General features: G+C 45.2%; 1 protein-coding gene across 1 annotated transcript; it reads left to right on the top strand.

Annotated features, from left to right (window-relative positions):
* The first annotated feature begins 11313 nt into the window (after positions 1-11313).
* Positions 11314-14729, top strand: LOC122903361 (spermatogenesis-associated protein 31D1-like). The gene is made up of 2 exons (XM_044244196.1): positions 11314-11402; positions 12008-14729. The coding sequence occupies exons 1-2, from the start codon at positions 11314-11316 to the stop codon at positions 14727-14729; spliced, it is 2811 nt and encodes a 936-aa protein (XP_044100131.1).
* Positions 14730-18732: the final 4003 nt, after the last annotated feature.

Below are 18732 nucleotides of genomic sequence, written 5' to 3'. Positions count from 1 at the left end.
AGTGATGTCTGTTCTGTGTACTGTCTTGGGAGCAGGGGTTTTGGGTAAATCAGTTCAGCTGTCACTGCTAGCTTCCTTCGGCTTCTAAAAGGTGACCAATCTCAGGACCTCTTGGAAAACATGTAACATGTGCCCCCAAAAGCCCATTCCATTTCTGATGAAGTTTGAGGAGATGGGTGCTCTCTCCTGTCCCATGGCTTAGCCTTACTGAAAATGTATAGTAGCTCACACCTCTCTCCTCATTGAATGTTTTACACACTTTACAGCATGTTTTCTCTCTCTGAAGAGGTTCAAAGACTGGTATAGTTTTCAGAAAATGAATAAGCCACTGTTTCTTCACTGTTATTGTGTTACAGTAGCTTAATCATTATTTAGAAGTCAGTGATCAGAGGACCCCTCAGGTGGATGAACTGTGAATGGGAGTGTTTTTCGGGGGTGGGGTTGGTTTGTGTTGATCTTGGTCTGGTTGGTGTAGCGTCAAAGAATACCCTAGGTGATGCTGAAGAATCCATCCTGTGAGTCACATTACTTGACATTGAGGGTGCCACCCGAAGTGCTTCCCTCCCTGGGTGTTTCATCAGGCTGCTGGACTGAATTGATGTTTTTTTTTTGCAGAACAATAGTATCATTTAACTGTTAGTTGTAAAAATTTTGAGAAAGCAGCTACCACCTTCCAGGGTAAGACACCTTTGAAGAAATGAAAAGGTGAAAGAGGGACCTTGCTGGTAGAATAAAATTTTATGCCTAATCACCCCTTCTCAGGACCCTGTCCCACCCCAGGCTCTAACATCTATGCGGACAGACCAGCCAGTAACCCAGCCTGCCGGGTCCTACATCATCTCATTTTAGAGTCCATTATGGCCCATCCGGTGCACTTTGTGCCACCCTGTAGAGCTTATTACCAGGAGTGCTTCTGCAATCAGAAATACTATAGCCTGACGTTCTGTCCTTTTGCCTCATGCCCCTGTCGTTCCAGCTTATATGTCCCTGTGAATTTTTCTACTCCACATCATCCACTTTCCACTTCTTGCCTCTCCAGCAAGGCCTTCTTCTTCCTTTCCTCACTCTCCAAGGTAGAACTGGTGGCTAGTTGGGTAACCAACATGTAAAAAGCACCAGTGCTGCATAGGAAATAGAGTCCATGGCACTGGAACAGCATTATCTCGTGACATGGGGTAGCTGCAGTTGTGGTGAGCACAGCACAGCATAGAATGCTACACCTGACACTAATGTGATCTTGCATCAGCCCCTCTTCAATTCAAAAAACAAAACAAAACAGGCTCCAGTACAGATGGACGACCCCATCTAATCCCCTTCATTCCTTCCTGTCTGGCAAAATCTTGTGTCTCTGTCTCTTTTAGATATGCCTTTCTGTATGTAAAAGATTATAGTTGCATTAAATCTCCCATGTCAAAACTCAGTCCACTCACACCTGAGTCTACTGATGCCACATGAAATTCAGCCCCAGCACTACCTGGAAGTCATTCATTCACTCCACAAATACTTATCCAACACTTACGAGCTTGAACAAAATAAATGGAGTTAGTACATTCTCTCCTCAGTGTACTCAGATCTAATTTATCTTATATTAAATGTTATTTGACAGAGAGCAGGAGCACAATCAGAGGGAGTGGCAGAGGGAGAGGGAGAAGCAGGCTTCCTGCCAAGCAGGGAGCAGGACTCAATCCCAGGACACCAGGGTCATCACCTGAACTGAAGACAGATTCTTAACTGACTGAGACACCCAGGTGGCCCTCAGATCTATTTCAGATTTCCTTTACTTCCCTCAAACTTAGGCCATCTTTGCTTGCTCAGCAGATGTGCTGGACCACAGCTCACGGAGGAGCAAGAATGCAGTGATCGAGCCTCTCACAAAACAAAACAAAACAAAACAAACACAAACCCTGCCCAAAAAATTTCCCATTGTTATTTTTCCTCTTCCTTCCTGTTATAGGGAAAGAGGTTTCCTTCCCAATCTCAAAGGAAGTATACTTTCTGAAATGTCTTTATTGAGAGAGAGTTAACTTCTAGTCTTGATGGACTGATCCACCCTTGCCAGGTCTCCTTCTGAACACTTAAGAGGCATCCAACCTCTTTTTTTTTTGTTGTTGTTTTTTAGGGTTTTACTATCTATATATATATATATATTTTTTTAAATGGTATTTACTACAGAAACATGGCCAAGAGTACATATAACAATATAACTTCCCACATATCTGCCACCCAACTTGCACGATTATCATTGGGTGAGTGTGATACGCTGGGATTAAAGTGCAAAAACCCCTTTAACACATCTTGCCATCCATCTCTGAGACATATGCTCTGTGTCCACGTCAAAACTCTCACATTTCTTTGATATTTATCACCTGTGCTGCACACTTACTCACAACAGGGGTATGCAGCATTGGTGTCGAAAAGGCACTGGTCTTTAGAGATTTTGGCCATCAGTTCAGCTCTGCCTTATAGTCTGCCCTGAGGAGCCATTTGAATGAATTCCTCCACCCCACACAAGAAACCATCTTACGGAGCAAATTCAGGGCAGAATTTCACTGTCCCTGAATCACTCAGTAACTGTAATATGATGCAAAAAGGATAGAAGAACACCATATATGTTGTCAAAGACTTGACATTGTGTGTTTTGAAATACTTAGAAGAAAAATATGTCCTCTTTTCAATTAAACTACTGTGTTTCACCTATAATGGAGTAGATCAAACACTCCCCTCTTTCCCTAAATGCCATCAAAAGTAAAAGATTAGATGAAAACTGCTCAATATCATTAACCATCGGGAAAATGCAAATCAAAATCAATATTGACCCAAACTTCACACCTACAATGATGGCTAAAATCAAAAGGAATACAAATGTTGGTGGGAATGTGGAGAAATTAGAACCCCCATGCACTGTTGGTGGGAATGAAAAATGGCACAGCTAATTTGGAAACAGTGTGGCACTTGATCGAAAAGTTAACCATAGAGTTAACATATGACACAGCAGTTCCACTTCTAGGTATATACTCCCCAGAAATGAAAACATAGGTCTACACAAAATCTTGTAAACAAATACAAATGTTTATAGCTATCTTATTTATAAGGTCAAAGGACGGAAACAATTCAAACATCCATCAACTGAGAAATGGGTAAATTAAATATAACATATTCCTATGATATAGTATTTTGTGGAGTAAAAAACACCAGCCCATGCCACAACAGGGATGAACCTTGAAAACATGTTAAATGAAAGGAGCCAGTCACTAACGGCCACATAGGACTCCAGTCACATGAAGTGTGAATGGTGAATAGTGAAATCTACAAAACAGAAAACAGATTCATCTTAGAGCTCGAGGGAGGAGAATGAGGAGAATGAGAGCAAAAGTATGCAGATTTGTTTTTCTTAAGTCATGACAACGTTTTAAAATTGACTGTGGTGATGCCTCTATTGAAAATCAAGGAATTACACACATTAAATGGGCAGATTGTATGGTATGTGACCTGTTTTTCAATAAAGCTGTTAAAACAAGTAAACCGTTTAAAAACAAGTGCTTAAGGATGACAAGAAGGGGAGTATAAAGAACAAAAGCTGTCAACACATTATTGGAAGATGGAAATCTGACTAGGAGGAATGGAAACTGACTAGTAGAGCAAAGAAAGGCCCAGCAAGTCAATGACACGGCAAAACCCAGGAGAAGAGCAACCTGGTGGCACCAGAGAAAAATGAAATTATGGGTTCTGTGTTAATAAACATCTAGTATTTTTGTTCTTTGTTGTTTGCTTTATATTGCATATAATTTATATATATATATATTTTTAATGGGGCACTCTTTGCCAGTTTTGTAAAACCTTGTTGAAATGTTAGCATGTTTCCAGTGTCCAAAGAGGATCCCAGGTTTCCTGCCTAGGACAGAACCTGAGACAGCTGTTTTAAAGTTGGCATTGCACACATCTGGGGTCGGAGTATGGTGGAGGCACTAGCTTCTGGAATCAAAGTCAGATATATCAAAGGTTGGGTTAAATTCATTTTTTTCTTTCTAATTTAATTTTATTTTTTGTATGTTCTGAAATTCATTGTTTATGCACCACACCCAGTGCTCCATGCAATGCGATCCCTCCATAATTCCCACCACCAGGCTCACCCAACTTCACACCCCCTCCAAAACCCTCTGTTTCTCAGAGTCCACAGTCTCCCATGGTTCGTCTCCACCTCTGATTCCCCCCAACTCCCTTCTCCTCTCCATCTCCCAATGTCCACTATGTTATTCCTTATACTCCACAAGTAAGTGAAACCATGTGATAACTGACTCTGGAGATTATGCTGAGTGAAATAAGTCAAGCAGAGAGAGTCAGTTATCATTTACTATTACTTTTTTTTTAAAGATTTTATTTATGTATTTGACAGGCAGAGATTACAAGTAGGCTGAGAGGCAGGCAGAGAGAGAGGAGGTAGCAGGCTCCCCACTCAGATATCACCTTACACCAGTTAGAATGGCCAAAATTAACAAAACAGGAAACAACATGTGTTGGAGAGGATGTGGAGAAAGGGGAACCCTCTTCCACTCTTGGTGGGAATGCAAGTTGGTGCAGCCTCTTTGGAGAACAGTGTGGAGATTCCTCAAGAAATTAAAAATAGACTTCCCTATGACCCTGCAATTGCACTCCTGGGTATTTACCCCCAAGATACAGATGTCGTGAAAAGAAAAGCCATCTGTACCCCAATGTTTATAGCAGCAATGGCCATGGTCGCCAAACTATGGAAAGAACCAAGATGCCCTTCAATGGACGAATGGACAAGGAAGATGTGGTCCATATACACTATGGAGTATTATGCCTCCATCAGAAAGGATGAGGAGGTTGGGAGAAGGGGGGTGGGGTTATGGACATTGGGGAGGGTAGGTGCTTTGGTGAGTGCTGTGAAGAGTGTAAACTTGGCGATTCACAGACCTGTACCCCTGCGGATAAAAATATATGTTTATAAAAAATTAAAAAAAAAAAGGATGAATACCCAACTTTCATAGTAACATGGACGGGACTCAAAGAGATTATCTGAGTGAAATAAGTCAAGCAGAGAGAGTCAATTATCATATGGTTTCACTTATCTGTGGAGCATAACAAATAGCATGGAGGACAAGGTGAGATGGAGAGGAGAAGGGAGTTGAGGGAAATTGGAAGGGGAGGTGAACCATGAGAGACTATGGACTCTGAAAAACAATCTGAGGTGTTTGAAGTGGCGGGGGGGTGGGAGACTGGGGTACCAGGTGGTGGGTATTATAGAGGGCACGGATTGCATGGAGCACTGAGTGTGGTGAATAAATAATGAATACTGTTTTTCTGAAAATAAATTAATTAATTTTAAAAAAAAGAAATAGTAAATGACGGGGCGCCTGGGGGCTCAGTGGGTTAAAGCCTCTGCCTTCGGTTCAGGGTTAAATTCATTTTTAAAATGTATTTGAAAATAAAGTTGTGGAAAAGTTGCATTGATGGTAAAGCCATAGATGGTAAAGCCATATACCCTTTATCCAGATGTACCGGTTATGATTTTGACCTGTTTAAAATCTCTCTCGCCTTTCCTCCTTCCCCTTGTTTCTATATAGGAAGACATATATATGCCTATGAAAACTATGCATACATTTTTGAATATTTGAGAATATATTTAATGCATTGTGCACTTTCTCCATGAATATTTCATTGTGTATTTCTTAAGAAAAAGAATAATCTCTAACACCACAGTTATCTCCTTCGGTAACTGGACATAAAATTTTTCACTAATCTCCCACTCACATTCCATTTTGATCAATTTATTAAGTAATGTCCTGTGTGTGTGTGTGTGTGTGTGTGTGTAAATCTATTTACAGGATTGAGTCTAGGATGACATACTACATCCAGTTGCTGTGTATCTTTAGTTTCCTTTAATCTGGATCAATTTCTCAGCCTCTTTTAGAACAAGGCCAGGTTTGAAAAATAAATTCGTTGTGCCATATTTATAATTCCTTCTCACCTGGAAATTTTTGGGGTGGAACTTACCTTGCTCAGACTTTAAAGGATGTTTTTATAGTTGTGAGTCCTAGGGGCATTAGGGACAGTTAATACCACACTTTCTATTTAAAAACAATTCCAGAAACTCAAAGATATGTGGAGGCATTTTTCTTAACAGACATACAAACATCACGCTCTCAAGGGAGGGTATGTGAAATGGGGCGATCTCAAAGTGTACCTTCCTTTGGTAGAGACAGTGGTGAAGCTGTGGATGAAGGATAAAGGAGGGAAAAAGGAACTGTCATTACAGGCAAACCCTCTTCAAATGGCAGGGAAAGGATTGGGTGACTAGGGCCAAGAAAAACTCGTCAACAAGGGAATGTGGGCAAGTCAAGTAAGGAAATGATACAGGGCTTAATTTCAACAGTTTATAATCTACATAATGAAGCTGTAAGAGTGTCAACTATTAAAAGACTAGGTATCATGGGAAGAAGAAATAATATAACCCTCAAAAATGACATTATCGTTTAAAATTGGTAGAGATGACAATAAGGTCATTGGTGAAAAGGTAGAAGGCATGTGGGAAAAACACTTTTCTTGGAAGAAATAAACATAGGTGTCATTCAAAAAAACAAAAAAACGTGCCAGCATTGTATAGACAAAGAGGATAAACTCAGCCACGCGGCCGCTTTAATTTTAGGACTAAGATGGCTTTTTAGAATATCTCTTATTATTTAAAATAGAGGTGTTGAGAACCTTGGGGATTTTATCATCAGTGCTCTACGGGTTACAGATGAGTGACCAAGAGAAGTCACTTAACCTCTCCAGCTTCAGTTTTGTTCTTTCATAATAGAGACCCAGTAATATCTGAGCTGCTTACATCATAATAGAGACCCAGTAATACCTGATTGTGAGGTGCCTCCCAGTAAATTTCTTGAAAAAGTAGCAAATCATTAACACTTGCTGTTAATGTAGGAGGAGAAGTGCTGGGAAGCTCCCCTACTGAACTTCAGTAGAGGTTATTTTTGGTGAAATTATAGATATACCTTTCAGGTCTTGTTTCCTTAAGTTTTGAAAGCACCTCTACTGGGTTCTGAGAACAGTTCTAACTCAAGGCACATAAATGTACATAAGGATACCTGACCCACATATGCCCTTTTAAAAGAGAAAAGCCGTTCTTCGACTATCTTCTCAAAGAGTCAATAATATCTATCAGATAATCACAGAGATTAGACACGCAGAGTGGCCTTTCTAAGGAGCGTGGTGTGTGTGAGCATTTGTGACCCATCGTACCTGCCACTGTGTTCCTCTGTTCCAGAGATTACCTGCCAACTCACAAATGTGGCAGGATACCTGTCCTGTGTCCTGTGTAACCCTCACCCTGCTGTTCCCTAGAACAGCACCATGAGCTCCTTAAGGACAGAGACCAGGACTTAACAGGTGTTTGTGTCTCTTGGCTTCCAAAAGTAACTATTTATTAAATGAAAATGTGGCTGAGAATGCATGTCCGGGTGAGGAAGAAGCGATGCCTCGTGGCAGGTCTGATCTTCCAGGCAGGTGACCTGTTCGTGCAGAACTGAATGGAGACTCTGCTGGGCCAGGGGGAAGGCTGTCCTACCCTTTCACAGACGACCAAGTTAATCCTGCTAGGCCAGGGGTGTCAAAGAAAGGGCATCCCAGTTTAAGAAAGACATGAGAAGTTAGGACGCAGTTCAGAGGAGAGCTGTCCTGAAGATAGAAGAGTTTAGAAAAGATGGAGCAAGTGTGGAGGGAAATACCAGGATTATTTAAACCTGACAAAAAGGAACCTGGAAAAACTCTCACAGGGAGTTGATTTTCAAACATATATGTGGGGATGATAATAGAGGGTGGAGCATCTCAACCACTTTTCCCTGAAAGGCAATCCTAGGAAAGGATATGATGGCCCACAAGGGCAATCAGGTAAGGCTCTTGCAGACTACATTCTGCAGGAAGGCTGAGACCCTCCTGGGTCCCACCCTGCCACCAGAGGAGGGGATCAATGGCTTACGTAGCAGCCTGTCACCTCTCCTGGCCTTTGGGGAGTTTAGGAAATGTATGTACGTGCTCCTCCCCCAAATTCATATGTTGAAACCCTAACCGCATTTTTTTTTTTAACAATTCCCAAGTTTTATTAGAAACAGGCTGTGCCCCCCCCCCAAGGAAAGGCTCATGGTCAGCTGGTGCACGGTGTCCAGGCCCAGGCTTCACGGCCCGCCGCGGCTCCGTGCGGCTGGGCACAGGCTTCGGTTGAGGCAGGCATGTCAACGCGGGCGGACGGGCAGACACGTCTGCTGGCCAAATCCCACCAACAGTCCGTTGATCTCACTCCAAAGCTCCCGGGGCAGCCAGGCCTCCAGAACCCCACGGGTCTTCTCCAGGGACTTGGTCGCTGTCTTGGTCCACCCGAGTCTGTGGCGATTCTGTGCACATGCGTGTCCACCGCGATGCCAGACACGGCGTCCCAGGCCACCGCTGTGGCCAAGTGCGCCATTTTGGGCCCAACGCCCGGCAGTGCCTCCAGCTCTGCCACTGAACATGGGATGTCCCTGCCATAACGCTGCTGCAAGATGGCACTGGTCTTGGGAGGTGATTAGGTCATGAGGGTGGGGCCCTCATGAATGAGTTTAGTATCCTTAGAAAAGAGACCCCAGAAACCTCTCACCCACATTTTCTGCCACATCAGGTTGCAGGGAGAAGATGCACCTGCCTGTGAACCAGGAGGAAGGTCTCAAGGTACACGGAATCTGCTATGCCTTGATCTTGGAAGTCCCATCCTCCAGAACTATGAAAAGAATATGCGTGTCATTTAAGCCACCCCATCTATGGCATTTGTTGTAGGACTGCAACTCACTGAGAAGGGATTTGTACACCTATGAGGGTATTGAGGTACAGAACACAGTAATTTAGGTTGAGTAAGTACAACTGGGGTCAACATTTTATGAAAGGATGAAATAAAAGGAGAAAACACTTTATGCTTCAATATGAAGTATACTGGATTGTTTTGTCTAAGGGTGTATGTGTGTGTGTGTGTGTGTGTGTGTGTGTGCGTGTGTGTTAGCTAGTCCCCAAAAACGTTATGCAGGTTAACTTCACTAACGTTAGGAATACAAGTGCTACAGGGATACCTCCAAGACCATTTGAAGCTTTAATTCCTTACATTTGTTTTCTACTGATTTTAGTTTGAGGATTATTGAATATCACATTATTGATTTTAATTGAGTCAGCCTCTCTGACTGAAGATACTAAAGGCTGAATAAAACAAAAACTGAAATGTGCCATGCAACATCTAAAAAACTAAGTGTGAAAGAATTTTACGGTCTCTATCTCGGTTCATACAAGGCAAACATTTTCTTTTAAAGGTTTTATTTGACAGAAAGCACACAAGCAGAGAAGCTGCAGGCAGAATGAGTGGGGGAAGCAGGCTCCCCGTGGAGCAAGGAGCCAGATGTGGACCTTGATCCCGGCACCCTGAGATCCTGTCCTGAGCTGAGGGCAGTTACTTAACTGACTGAGCCATCCAGGTGTCCCAGGCAAACACATTGCATATGAAAGATGTATCTGAGGACCTGTGGATCATGAGTATAAATATCAGGGGACAAGTAAAAATTCCAGGTAGCCTTGCAGACATTCAAGGCATGGAACTAGTAAGACCCAAGTCAAGGTCTCAAACACTAAAGGGGGACCCAAGTAATATATGCATAATACATGGAACATACAGAAAGTTTCATAAATTTTATAAGCGATATAAAGGAGTAGGAAAATGGGATGGCAAACTTGAAGGACCTAGGAGGGGTGGAGAGGTCTTCTGAGCTAGTGAGTGGGGCAGGGGCTGGGGACACACCTTGTTCAATTGTCACCTACCCCACCCTCAGAAACTCTTTGTGACCCTGCTCTGTGATGTAAGCCTGGGGAGGATATATATTCAGCGTGCGCACAGTATAAGCTGTCTTGTGATTCAGACAATGGAGTTCAAACACTGGAGTGTTCTCCCATTTCTGAATAGCGATACTAAACCATGTCTGAGCTTAGGCTCAACATGCTTGTGGACTGATCCCAACATCACCGTTCTGTGTGGGCTGGGATTGCTCCTTCTGTTCCTGTGCTACCTGGTGGGGATTCCATTACCAACTCAGAAAACGAAAACCACCCAAAAGGTAAGAAATGCTTGCGGGGGGGTGGGGGGCCTCAACATAGATTATTACGATTTCCATTTCTAATCCCAATTTATCTGTTTTTTAAGATTTTGTTTAAGAGAAAGCAAGTGAGCAGAGGTTGGGGGGGGGCACGGGGAGAGCTAAGCAGGGAATGCAATGTGGGGCTAGATTCCAAGACCCTGGAATCCTGCCCTAGCCCAAATCAGACACTTGAGCCACTGAGCTATCCAGAAGCGCCCAATCCCAAATTTTAAAACGAGTTTGGTAGAGTCAGAGAAACAATTAAAACGGGGCGTTCTAAGAAAACAGACATTCATTCTTCTAGGAAAAGAGGCCTGGCAGGGGAAGGGTTAAGGAAGGACTAATGTTTCTACTGGAAACTCACAATCTCCTGGGTTTGGTGGCAGGTTTTGGGTAAAATCCCAAACACAGGGTATCTATAGTCATAGATTGGATTACTTTGAGAGTATGGAGTCTGTGTAAAAGAACAAAGCTTCCCAGCATTTGATCATGAGGCCCTTCCCCAAGTCAAGCATCACTTGATCAAGCCTTCCTTCATGCTGGGCTGAGGAGGAGAATATTGCTGAGCTTCTGAGAAGAGAGTGGGGTCTGAGCTATGACCCAGGATACAGGGTCCCGCCTAAGGGAGCGCAGACGTGACTGTCTGTGTCCTCATTGAGCAAAGGACTTGTGACTGAGAATGCCAAGTGTGGGCCTCCCAGACAAAGTCCTCAGACTTGTTCAAAATAGCAAATATTGAAAATATTTTACTACCTTAAAAACTGAAAAAAGCAAGGAACACAATGTTCTGTTAATTAAAGTCACAGTCTCCTTGGATAAAGAATGTCTCCAGTTCAGTGAGGAGAGTAAGACATGGATTCCAGGCTCTCTCTCTTTTTATTTTTGTTCTAGCGTCAGGGCAGAGCCAAGAGGAGAAGGAAAGGTGGGACTCTGGAAGGTGAGTTCTGCCTATTCCACCTGAGCTCTCCAAGACTGATCCTTGCTGTCCTCTCCATGAGGGCCCCGTCCATGATCTCTGAGGATGTGAGCCTCTAGGTACATTCCCTCTCAGAAAACAGAGGCCTCAGAGGAGAGGTTCATGGAAATACACCCAGAGTGCAAAACCCTTCTCAGATTCCCTGCTCTGACCACTACTGAGCATGAGGCAGTGATGGATCTGGACAATGAGTGCTGCCCAATAGGTGGTCGTGTGAGGTGTCAAGAGTCAGAACTTCTGTCTCCTGACTTTGTGAAAGCTCTGTGACATCACAGATACTCCCGAGTCTTCCTCAGGTAACCACAGACCCCTCTGCTTAAGAGAGGTGGTCTGATCATCATATGGGATAATTTACATGAAAATAGTTTATACGTGAAGCAAGATTACTAACCAGCTTCACATCATTGGCCATTTGCCCTTGCCTATGGATTATCAGGGCCTTCAGAGTCCCAAGACCCCAAGTCCGTCCCATAGGAAGACTCTTGTAGTATTGCCTATGTTATACTTTCACTACATAACCCATTCTCCTGGTTTCCCAGGTGACAGATGGCACCAAAGAGAACTGGAAGACACCCGGAAGCTGATCTCTGTTTTAAGAAGGTGACCAGTCTCTCCCCTTCTATCCTGATGCCTCTTAGAGCACATGTTATGCAATTGCAGAATTCACTGCAATCTGTCATAGCCATGGGAGGGGGTTGCCATAGGAACAGAGAGTGGGGTGAAGGCTACTGGGTACTCTGGGAAGTCATAATGGTGGGGCACTGTGAAGGGACAGCAGGCTTCAGGTGGCCCCTCCCTCATCAGGCCTGCATGTCTTCCTCCCCTGGTTCTGGTCCAGGCTGCATCTTTGTACCTCTGTCTCCTGCAGACCCCTCGGCCGGCATCATGATACCATCCAATTTCGTCAACTATTATGTCCAGACCCCTCTTGTGAGGTGTGTAATAGTGCAACTGCTGAGATCAGTCAGCTGGTGTTCCTGCAGGCCCAGGAAGATGCGACTCCCTTGGCTTCCCCAGCTCCTGTGACTACTTCATCGTTCACTCGCTCCCCTGACTTCTCAGCAGTCCCTCCAGGAGACCTAATATCAGCTCCTCTTCCTAAGCCTTCCCCACCACCTGCTTCCAACTTCTCACCTAACCCAGTGATCCCTGTGGCAGACTTTTTTGCACCCTCACCACCCGGTGATCCTTTGCTGCCAAAGTCTTTACCTCCCTTGGATTCCAAATCCCCAAGGGACCATTTCCCACCCCAGCCCCTTGCCTTTCCTCCTGTCCAACCACATCACGCCCATACAGTGGGCCGTAGTGTCCAGACAGAGACAGTGTCTCTAAGTACCACCTTCTCTCTGGACCCTACCCTTTCCCAAGGTGTCAGCCCCTTACCGGAGTTGTCTCAGAGGGTGAATCCCACTGAGACCTTTGCTCGTCATCCTGCACCACCAACCCGGTCTGCTTCACCACCGCCAGACTGCAATTTAACTGTGCCTCAATCTAAATGGAGTTCCATCTCAAGGAAGCCTGTTCCACAGAGCTCACCCCCAGATAGCTCTGGTGGGTTGTCGCCTTATTTCCCAACAATCCTAGGCATTGACCCCTCCAGCTTGTCAATTTTAGACCTCCCTTGGTGGCAAACTCATGCCAAAGGCTTCTTCCCTTCAACCCTGGCTCCACGTGATTTCCATCAAGAAGTCCTGGCCCTCCATTCTTCAGAGGCTTCTTCCAGGGGAGACCCTGCAGCCAACCTTGTAGAGCCTGGTAAGCTCTCACTTCTCAGCCCTGATGCCCTGGCACTTCTAGAGAAACAAAGGCCAAAGAGGAGTGACTTCCTCCTGTGGAAGGAATCAGAGGGATCTTTTGCAAAACAAACAATTGTTGATACCCATGATTTGGCATCCTCCCTCCCTTTCTGGAGCACCAAAAACCAATCAAAGGAGCTGGGTATACATCAGCAGCGCCCATACCCTACAACCTTGGAGGAGGGCCATTTACAGCAAACCCCCATCCAGCTCTTCTGGGGTCTCCAAACTCCACCTAGCGAGTCCCTCTTCCCGGCTGCTGATGCCTCAGATCACATCTCAAATGCCTCCCCTGAGCAGGAATCCCCAGTAGTTGCCCACCCACTTCCTCCATCCTTGCCTGAGAACCCGCCTCAACTCCTGCCTCAAACCCCGCCCTTACCTACCCCTCCTGTCCAGCCCCAGGCCCACCTTCAATCCCCAATCCCAATCCTGCCATCTGGTCCTCTACCCGACATCAAGATCTGTGGAGTGTGTTTTCACAGACCTCGGAACGAACCGGAGAATCTCACTCCAAAAGAAAGGCAACATCTGGAATGGAACGTGTTGCAGAAGGTACAGAAACGTGTGTGGGGTTTACCCACTCTAGTCCAAAGATCCCAGGAGGACTATTGCCCTTCAGCTCCTAACCCTTCTCTCAGCCACAAGGCCACCAAGGCCCAAGTGGTAATCTCTATCCCCCCTGGACAGTTTCCTCTGAATGAAGAGCTTCGGAGAAAACTAGAGAATCACCTTCGAAAGAGGCTCATCCAACACCGGTGGGGAATTCCCCGCAGGATTTATGAGTCTCTTGCGCTGATGAGCCGTCCCAGTACACTGTCACAGCTACCTGAGTCGCAGCGCTTTCGTGGACGCTCATGGATCCCTAAGAGTCCGAGCAAATTGAATGACACTGAAAGCATCAGTGACGAGGACTCAGAAATGCTTCAGCGAGAGGACGGTGAACTGGACAAGGACAATGACAAACTGAAGAAGGGTCAGGAACACAGCCCAGAGAATGGCCCAAAAGATGATCTGCTGAGTGACCTTGAGAGCACTTCAGATAACGATATGGAGCATGATTCTGAGAGACAACTTGGGAGTCCATCAGAGAACAGCTCGACTGTGTCTGTGGAGACTGCAGGTCAGACACAACTGGAAAATGTCCTGAAAAGACATTTGCACAAAAAATCTGAGGAAATCAGTGAGGGTCATCTACCCGGGACTGTGCATCATTCATGGCATACAATAAAGCAGACATCACTTCCTTCTGAGAAATCCCAGACTCAACTAACACAAAGACGCTTGCCACCATCAGACCTTGAGGTTTACTCCCTGAATACCTGCCAGGAGCTTCCCTTTGTGGAACCAAATGTACAACAGATGCTTGAATCCCATATTAAAAGGTTTCGTTGGAGGATGCTATGGGGCCTTCCCTCCAGGGTCCTTGAATCCATAGAGATCTTTAAATCAAGAATGGCCACATCTCCCTGTAGCCCTGCCTGCTCAACCAAACTGATTCCTGCAGCAAATTCTAAACCTGGGGGCGTCAGCCCCCTTAGAGGAAGCTTGAAATCTCTCCATGCAGACAAAGCAAGAACGGCAAATTCAGCCTCTCTTCTGGATCATCCTCGCCCTGCCCCCTCAACTGTGGGCAAGGAAGAGCAGAGAATTCCGAGGCAATCATCCTCCAATACCCACCATCTGCTTGTAGAGGATCTTCCAAAAATTAAGCATGACAGACAGACTCTTAAACCTGTCAAACATGTCACCATAGCCAACAGATGGCCCCCAAAGCCACCGGCAAGGCAATGAGCCAAAGTATAAGGATGCGAACTCCCAACAGTAGCAGAGGAGGGCAACAAGGCATAAAGATGAAGAGACCAGAATGATATTCAGGACCAAGAAATTTCATACACATCAATCACAACCTAGCATCTTGACAACCAACAAGCCAGTTAGCTCCCAAATTATAAAGGGGAATGAGCATCAAGTCAAAACCACCATCCCACCAAGCATACCGGTTCCGCAAGATCCTAAATCATTGAATCTCAAAGAACCACTCTTACATGAGTTAAAGCTAATGGTGGAGGACAGGGAGCATAGCCAGGCCCCTGCCCAATACACTAGCCTGCCCCCTGCCTCAGATCATTTGGCTTATAAGGCCTCACTGACTCATGCCCCGAGTATATCCCCCACGGACACGTGAGGTACCCAGGTGCTGGGCATCCCTCCAGAGCACACAGGAATTCCTATGGAACAACAGCAGGATCCCTGGGTCCCCAAGCATGTCATTAGGAAGTGCCAGAATAAGAATCCCCCACTTGCCGCAGAGAGCATGAGGCCTCCGTGTTCCAAGGCCCAAGAGCGTGGTGGAGGGGATGCAGGACTGGGAACATCCCAACTGAGAACAGACAGGCTTCCTACTAAAGATGCGGCACTGAAGAAGAGGTTTCCTACTCAGGAGTCGGTACTGAAGGTAAAGCTGGGAAGCCAGCCTTCCCAGATCCTATCACAGTAGGGTCATCTGCCTTCTGAAAGCCTTTCACAGAAGGGTCAGCCTCCTTCTGAAAGCATTTTCAGTTAAAAATATATATATGTATCTAGATATATTTTGCAATGGCTTACTCTCCTGGGGTAAAATGCAAAAGGCAGGAAAACTTCCAGGAGAAGCCCAGTCCCCTATCATCTGTGGAAAGCAGAGGCCTACTTAATGGTAGAGCTGCCTTTACCGGGATGCCCAAGGCTCAGAAAATCATGACAGCTGTTGGGAAGTTCCAAGAGGAGAGAATGGGGCATCTGGCATGCAATAGGCAGCACCTGCCCTCAGCAGCCCATTCCCTCCCAACCAAGTTTGGGAAAACCCAGAAGAAAGCACATGTGCAGGCCCTGACACAGCCTTTCCCAGGGCATCCTTTCAACTACAGGGTTCCCACTGTAAGGAGACAAATACCAGGTCCTGCCAGCAAGAAGCTCTCTCTGCTGGCCAAGGACTTCCTGGAAGCAACAGACAGCTCAGAAACAAGGACAGACAGCCCCAGAAAGTTGTGGCATTTAAGGACCAGATACCGCATCAGAAGTATCCCCTCTTCCATGCCCCTCAGAATGCCTGCGCCTCACCCAAAGGCCACCTGCGGGCATCTGGCTGCCCAGGACCTCCGGCCACTCTCACAACTCCTGAAGGCACTGTGTGCAGAGATGTGTGTCTGCACATCTTCCCCAGAATTTCCGATGAGAGGGTTTGAGGGGCATTTCTTACCCCCAAATAACCACTTGTGAGGAATAAATATTTCCCTAATAAAGTGATGTCTGTTCTGTGTACTGTCTTGGGAGCAGGGGTTTTGGGTAAATCAGTTCAGCTGTCACTGCTTGCTTCCTTCGGCTTCTAAAAGGTGACCAATCTCAGGACCTCTTGGAAAACATGTAACATGTGCCCCCAAAAGCCCATTCCATTTCTGATGAAGTTTGAGGAGATGGGTGCTCTCTCCTGTCCCATGGCTTAGCCTTACTGAAAATGTATAGTAGCTCACACCTCTCTCCTCATTGAATGTTTTACACACTTTACAGCACGTTTTCTCTCTCTGAAGAGGTTCAAAGACTGGTATAGTTTTCAGAAAATGAATAAGCCACTGTTTCTTCACTGTTATTGTGTTACAGTAGCTTAATCATTATTTAGAAGTCAGTGATCAGAGGACCCCTCAGGTGGATGAACTGTGAATGGGAGTGTTTTTCGGGGGTGGGGTTGGTTTGTGTTGATCTTGGTCTGGTTGGTGTAGCGTCAAAGAATACCCTAGGTGATGCTGAAGAATCCATCCTGTGAGTCACATTACTTGACATTGAGGGTGCCACCCGAAGTGCTTCCCTCCCTGGGTGTTTCATCAGGCTGCTGGACTGAATTGATGTTTTTTTTTTGCAGAACAATAGTATCATTTAACTGTTAGTTGTAAAAATTTTGAGAAAGCAGCTACCACCTTCCAGGGTAAGACACCTTTGAAGAAATGAAAAGGTGAAAGAGGGACCTTGCTGGTAGAATAAAATTTTATGCCTAATCACCCCTTCTCAGGACCCTGTCCCACCCCAGGCTCTAACATCTATGCGGACAGACCAGCCAGTAACCCAGCCTGCCGGGTCCTACATCATCTCATTTTAGAGTCCATTATGGCCCATCCGGTGCACTTTGTGCCACCCTGTAGAGCTTATTACCAGGAGTGCTTCTGCAATCAGAAATACTATAGCCTGACGTTCTGTCCTTTTGCCTCATGCCCCTGTCGTTCCAGCTTATATGTCCCTGTGAATTTTTCTACTCCACATCATCCACTTTCCACTTCTTGCCTCTCCAGCAAGGCCTTCTTCTTCCTTTCCTCACTCTCCAAGGTAGAACTGGTGGCTAGTTGGGTAACCAACATGTAAAAAGCACCAGTGCTGCATAGGAAATAGAGTCCATGGCACTGGAACAGCATTATCTCTTGACATGGGGCAGCTGCAGTTGTGGTGAGCACAGCACAGCATAGAATGCTACACCTGACACTAATGTGATCTTGCATCAGCCCCTCTTCAATTCAAAAAACAAAACAAAACAGGCTCCAGTACAGATGGACGACCCCATCTAATCCCCTTCATTCCTTCCTGTCTGGCAAAATCTTGTGTCTCTGTCTCTTTTAGATATGCCTTTCTGTATGTAAAAGATTATAGTTGCATTAAATCTCCCATGTCAAAACTCAGTCCACTCACACCTGAGTCTACTGATGCCACATGAAATTCAGCCCCAGCACTACCTGGAAGTCATTCATTCACTCCACAAATACTTATCCAACACTTACGAGCTTGAACAAAATAAATGGAGTTAGTACATTCTCTCCTCAGTGTACTCAGATCTAATTTATCTTATATTAAATGTTATTTGACAGAGAGCAGGAGCACAATCAGAGGGAGTGGCAGAGGGAGAGGGAGAAGCAGGCTTCCTGCCAAGCAGGGAGCAGGACTCAATCCCAGGACACCAGGGTCATCACCTGAACTGAAGACAGATTCTTAACTGACTGAGACACCCAGGTGGCCCTCAGATCTATTTCAGATTTCCTTTACTTCCCTCAAACTTAGGCCATCTTTGCTTGCTCAGCAGATGTGCTGGACCACAGCTCACGGAGGAGCAAGAATGCAGTGATCGAGCCTCTCACAAAACAAAACAAACACAAATCCTGCCCAAAAAATTTCCCATTGTTATTTTTCCTCTTCCTTCCTGTTATAGGGAAAGAGGTTTCCTTCCCAATCTCAAAGGAAGTATACTTTCTGAAATGTCTTTATTGAGAGAGAGTTAACTTCTAGTCTTGATGGACTGATCCACCCTTGCCAGGTCTCCTTCTGAACACTTATGAGGCATCCAACCTCTTTTTTTTTTTTTTTTTTTTTTTAGGGTTTGACTATATATATATATATATTTTTTTAAATGGTATTTACTACAGAAACATGGCCAAGAGTACATATAACAATATAACTTCCCACATATCTGCCACCCAACTTGCACGATTATCATTGGGCGAGTGTGATACGCTGGGATTAAAGTGCAAAAACCCCTTTAACACATCTTGCCATCCATCTCTGAGACATATGCTCTGTGTCCACGTCAAAGCTCTCACATTTCTTTGATATTAATCACCTGTCCTGCACACTTATTCACAACAGGTGTACGCAGCATTGGTGTCGAAAAGGCACTGGTCTGTAGAGATTTTGGCCATCAGTTCAGCTCTGCCTTATAGTCTTCCCTGAGGAGCCATTTGATGAATTCCTCCACCCCACACAAGAAACCATCTTACGGAGCAAA

Source organism: Neovison vison, chromosome 1 (assembly GCF_020171115.1).
Source record: "Neovison vison isolate M4711 chromosome 1, ASM_NN_V1, whole genome shotgun sequence".
Taxonomy (NCBI): Eukaryota; Metazoa; Chordata; class Mammalia; order Carnivora; family Mustelidae; genus Neogale; species Neogale vison.
Note: the sequence above shows the minus strand (reverse complement) of the source record. Positions and strands in the feature narration are given on the sequence as shown.

Excerpts from the sequence above, each read along its gene's own strand:
- LOC122903361 (XM_044244196.1), top strand. The coding sequence starts at position 11,314 with ATGGATCTGGACAATGAGTGCTGCCCAATAGGTGGTCGTGTGAGGTGT. Across the intron at positions 11,403-12,007 it reads CCTGACTTTGTGAAAGCTCT|ACCCCTCGGCCGGCATCATG; the intron begins GTGACATCACAG and ends TGTCTCCTGCAG.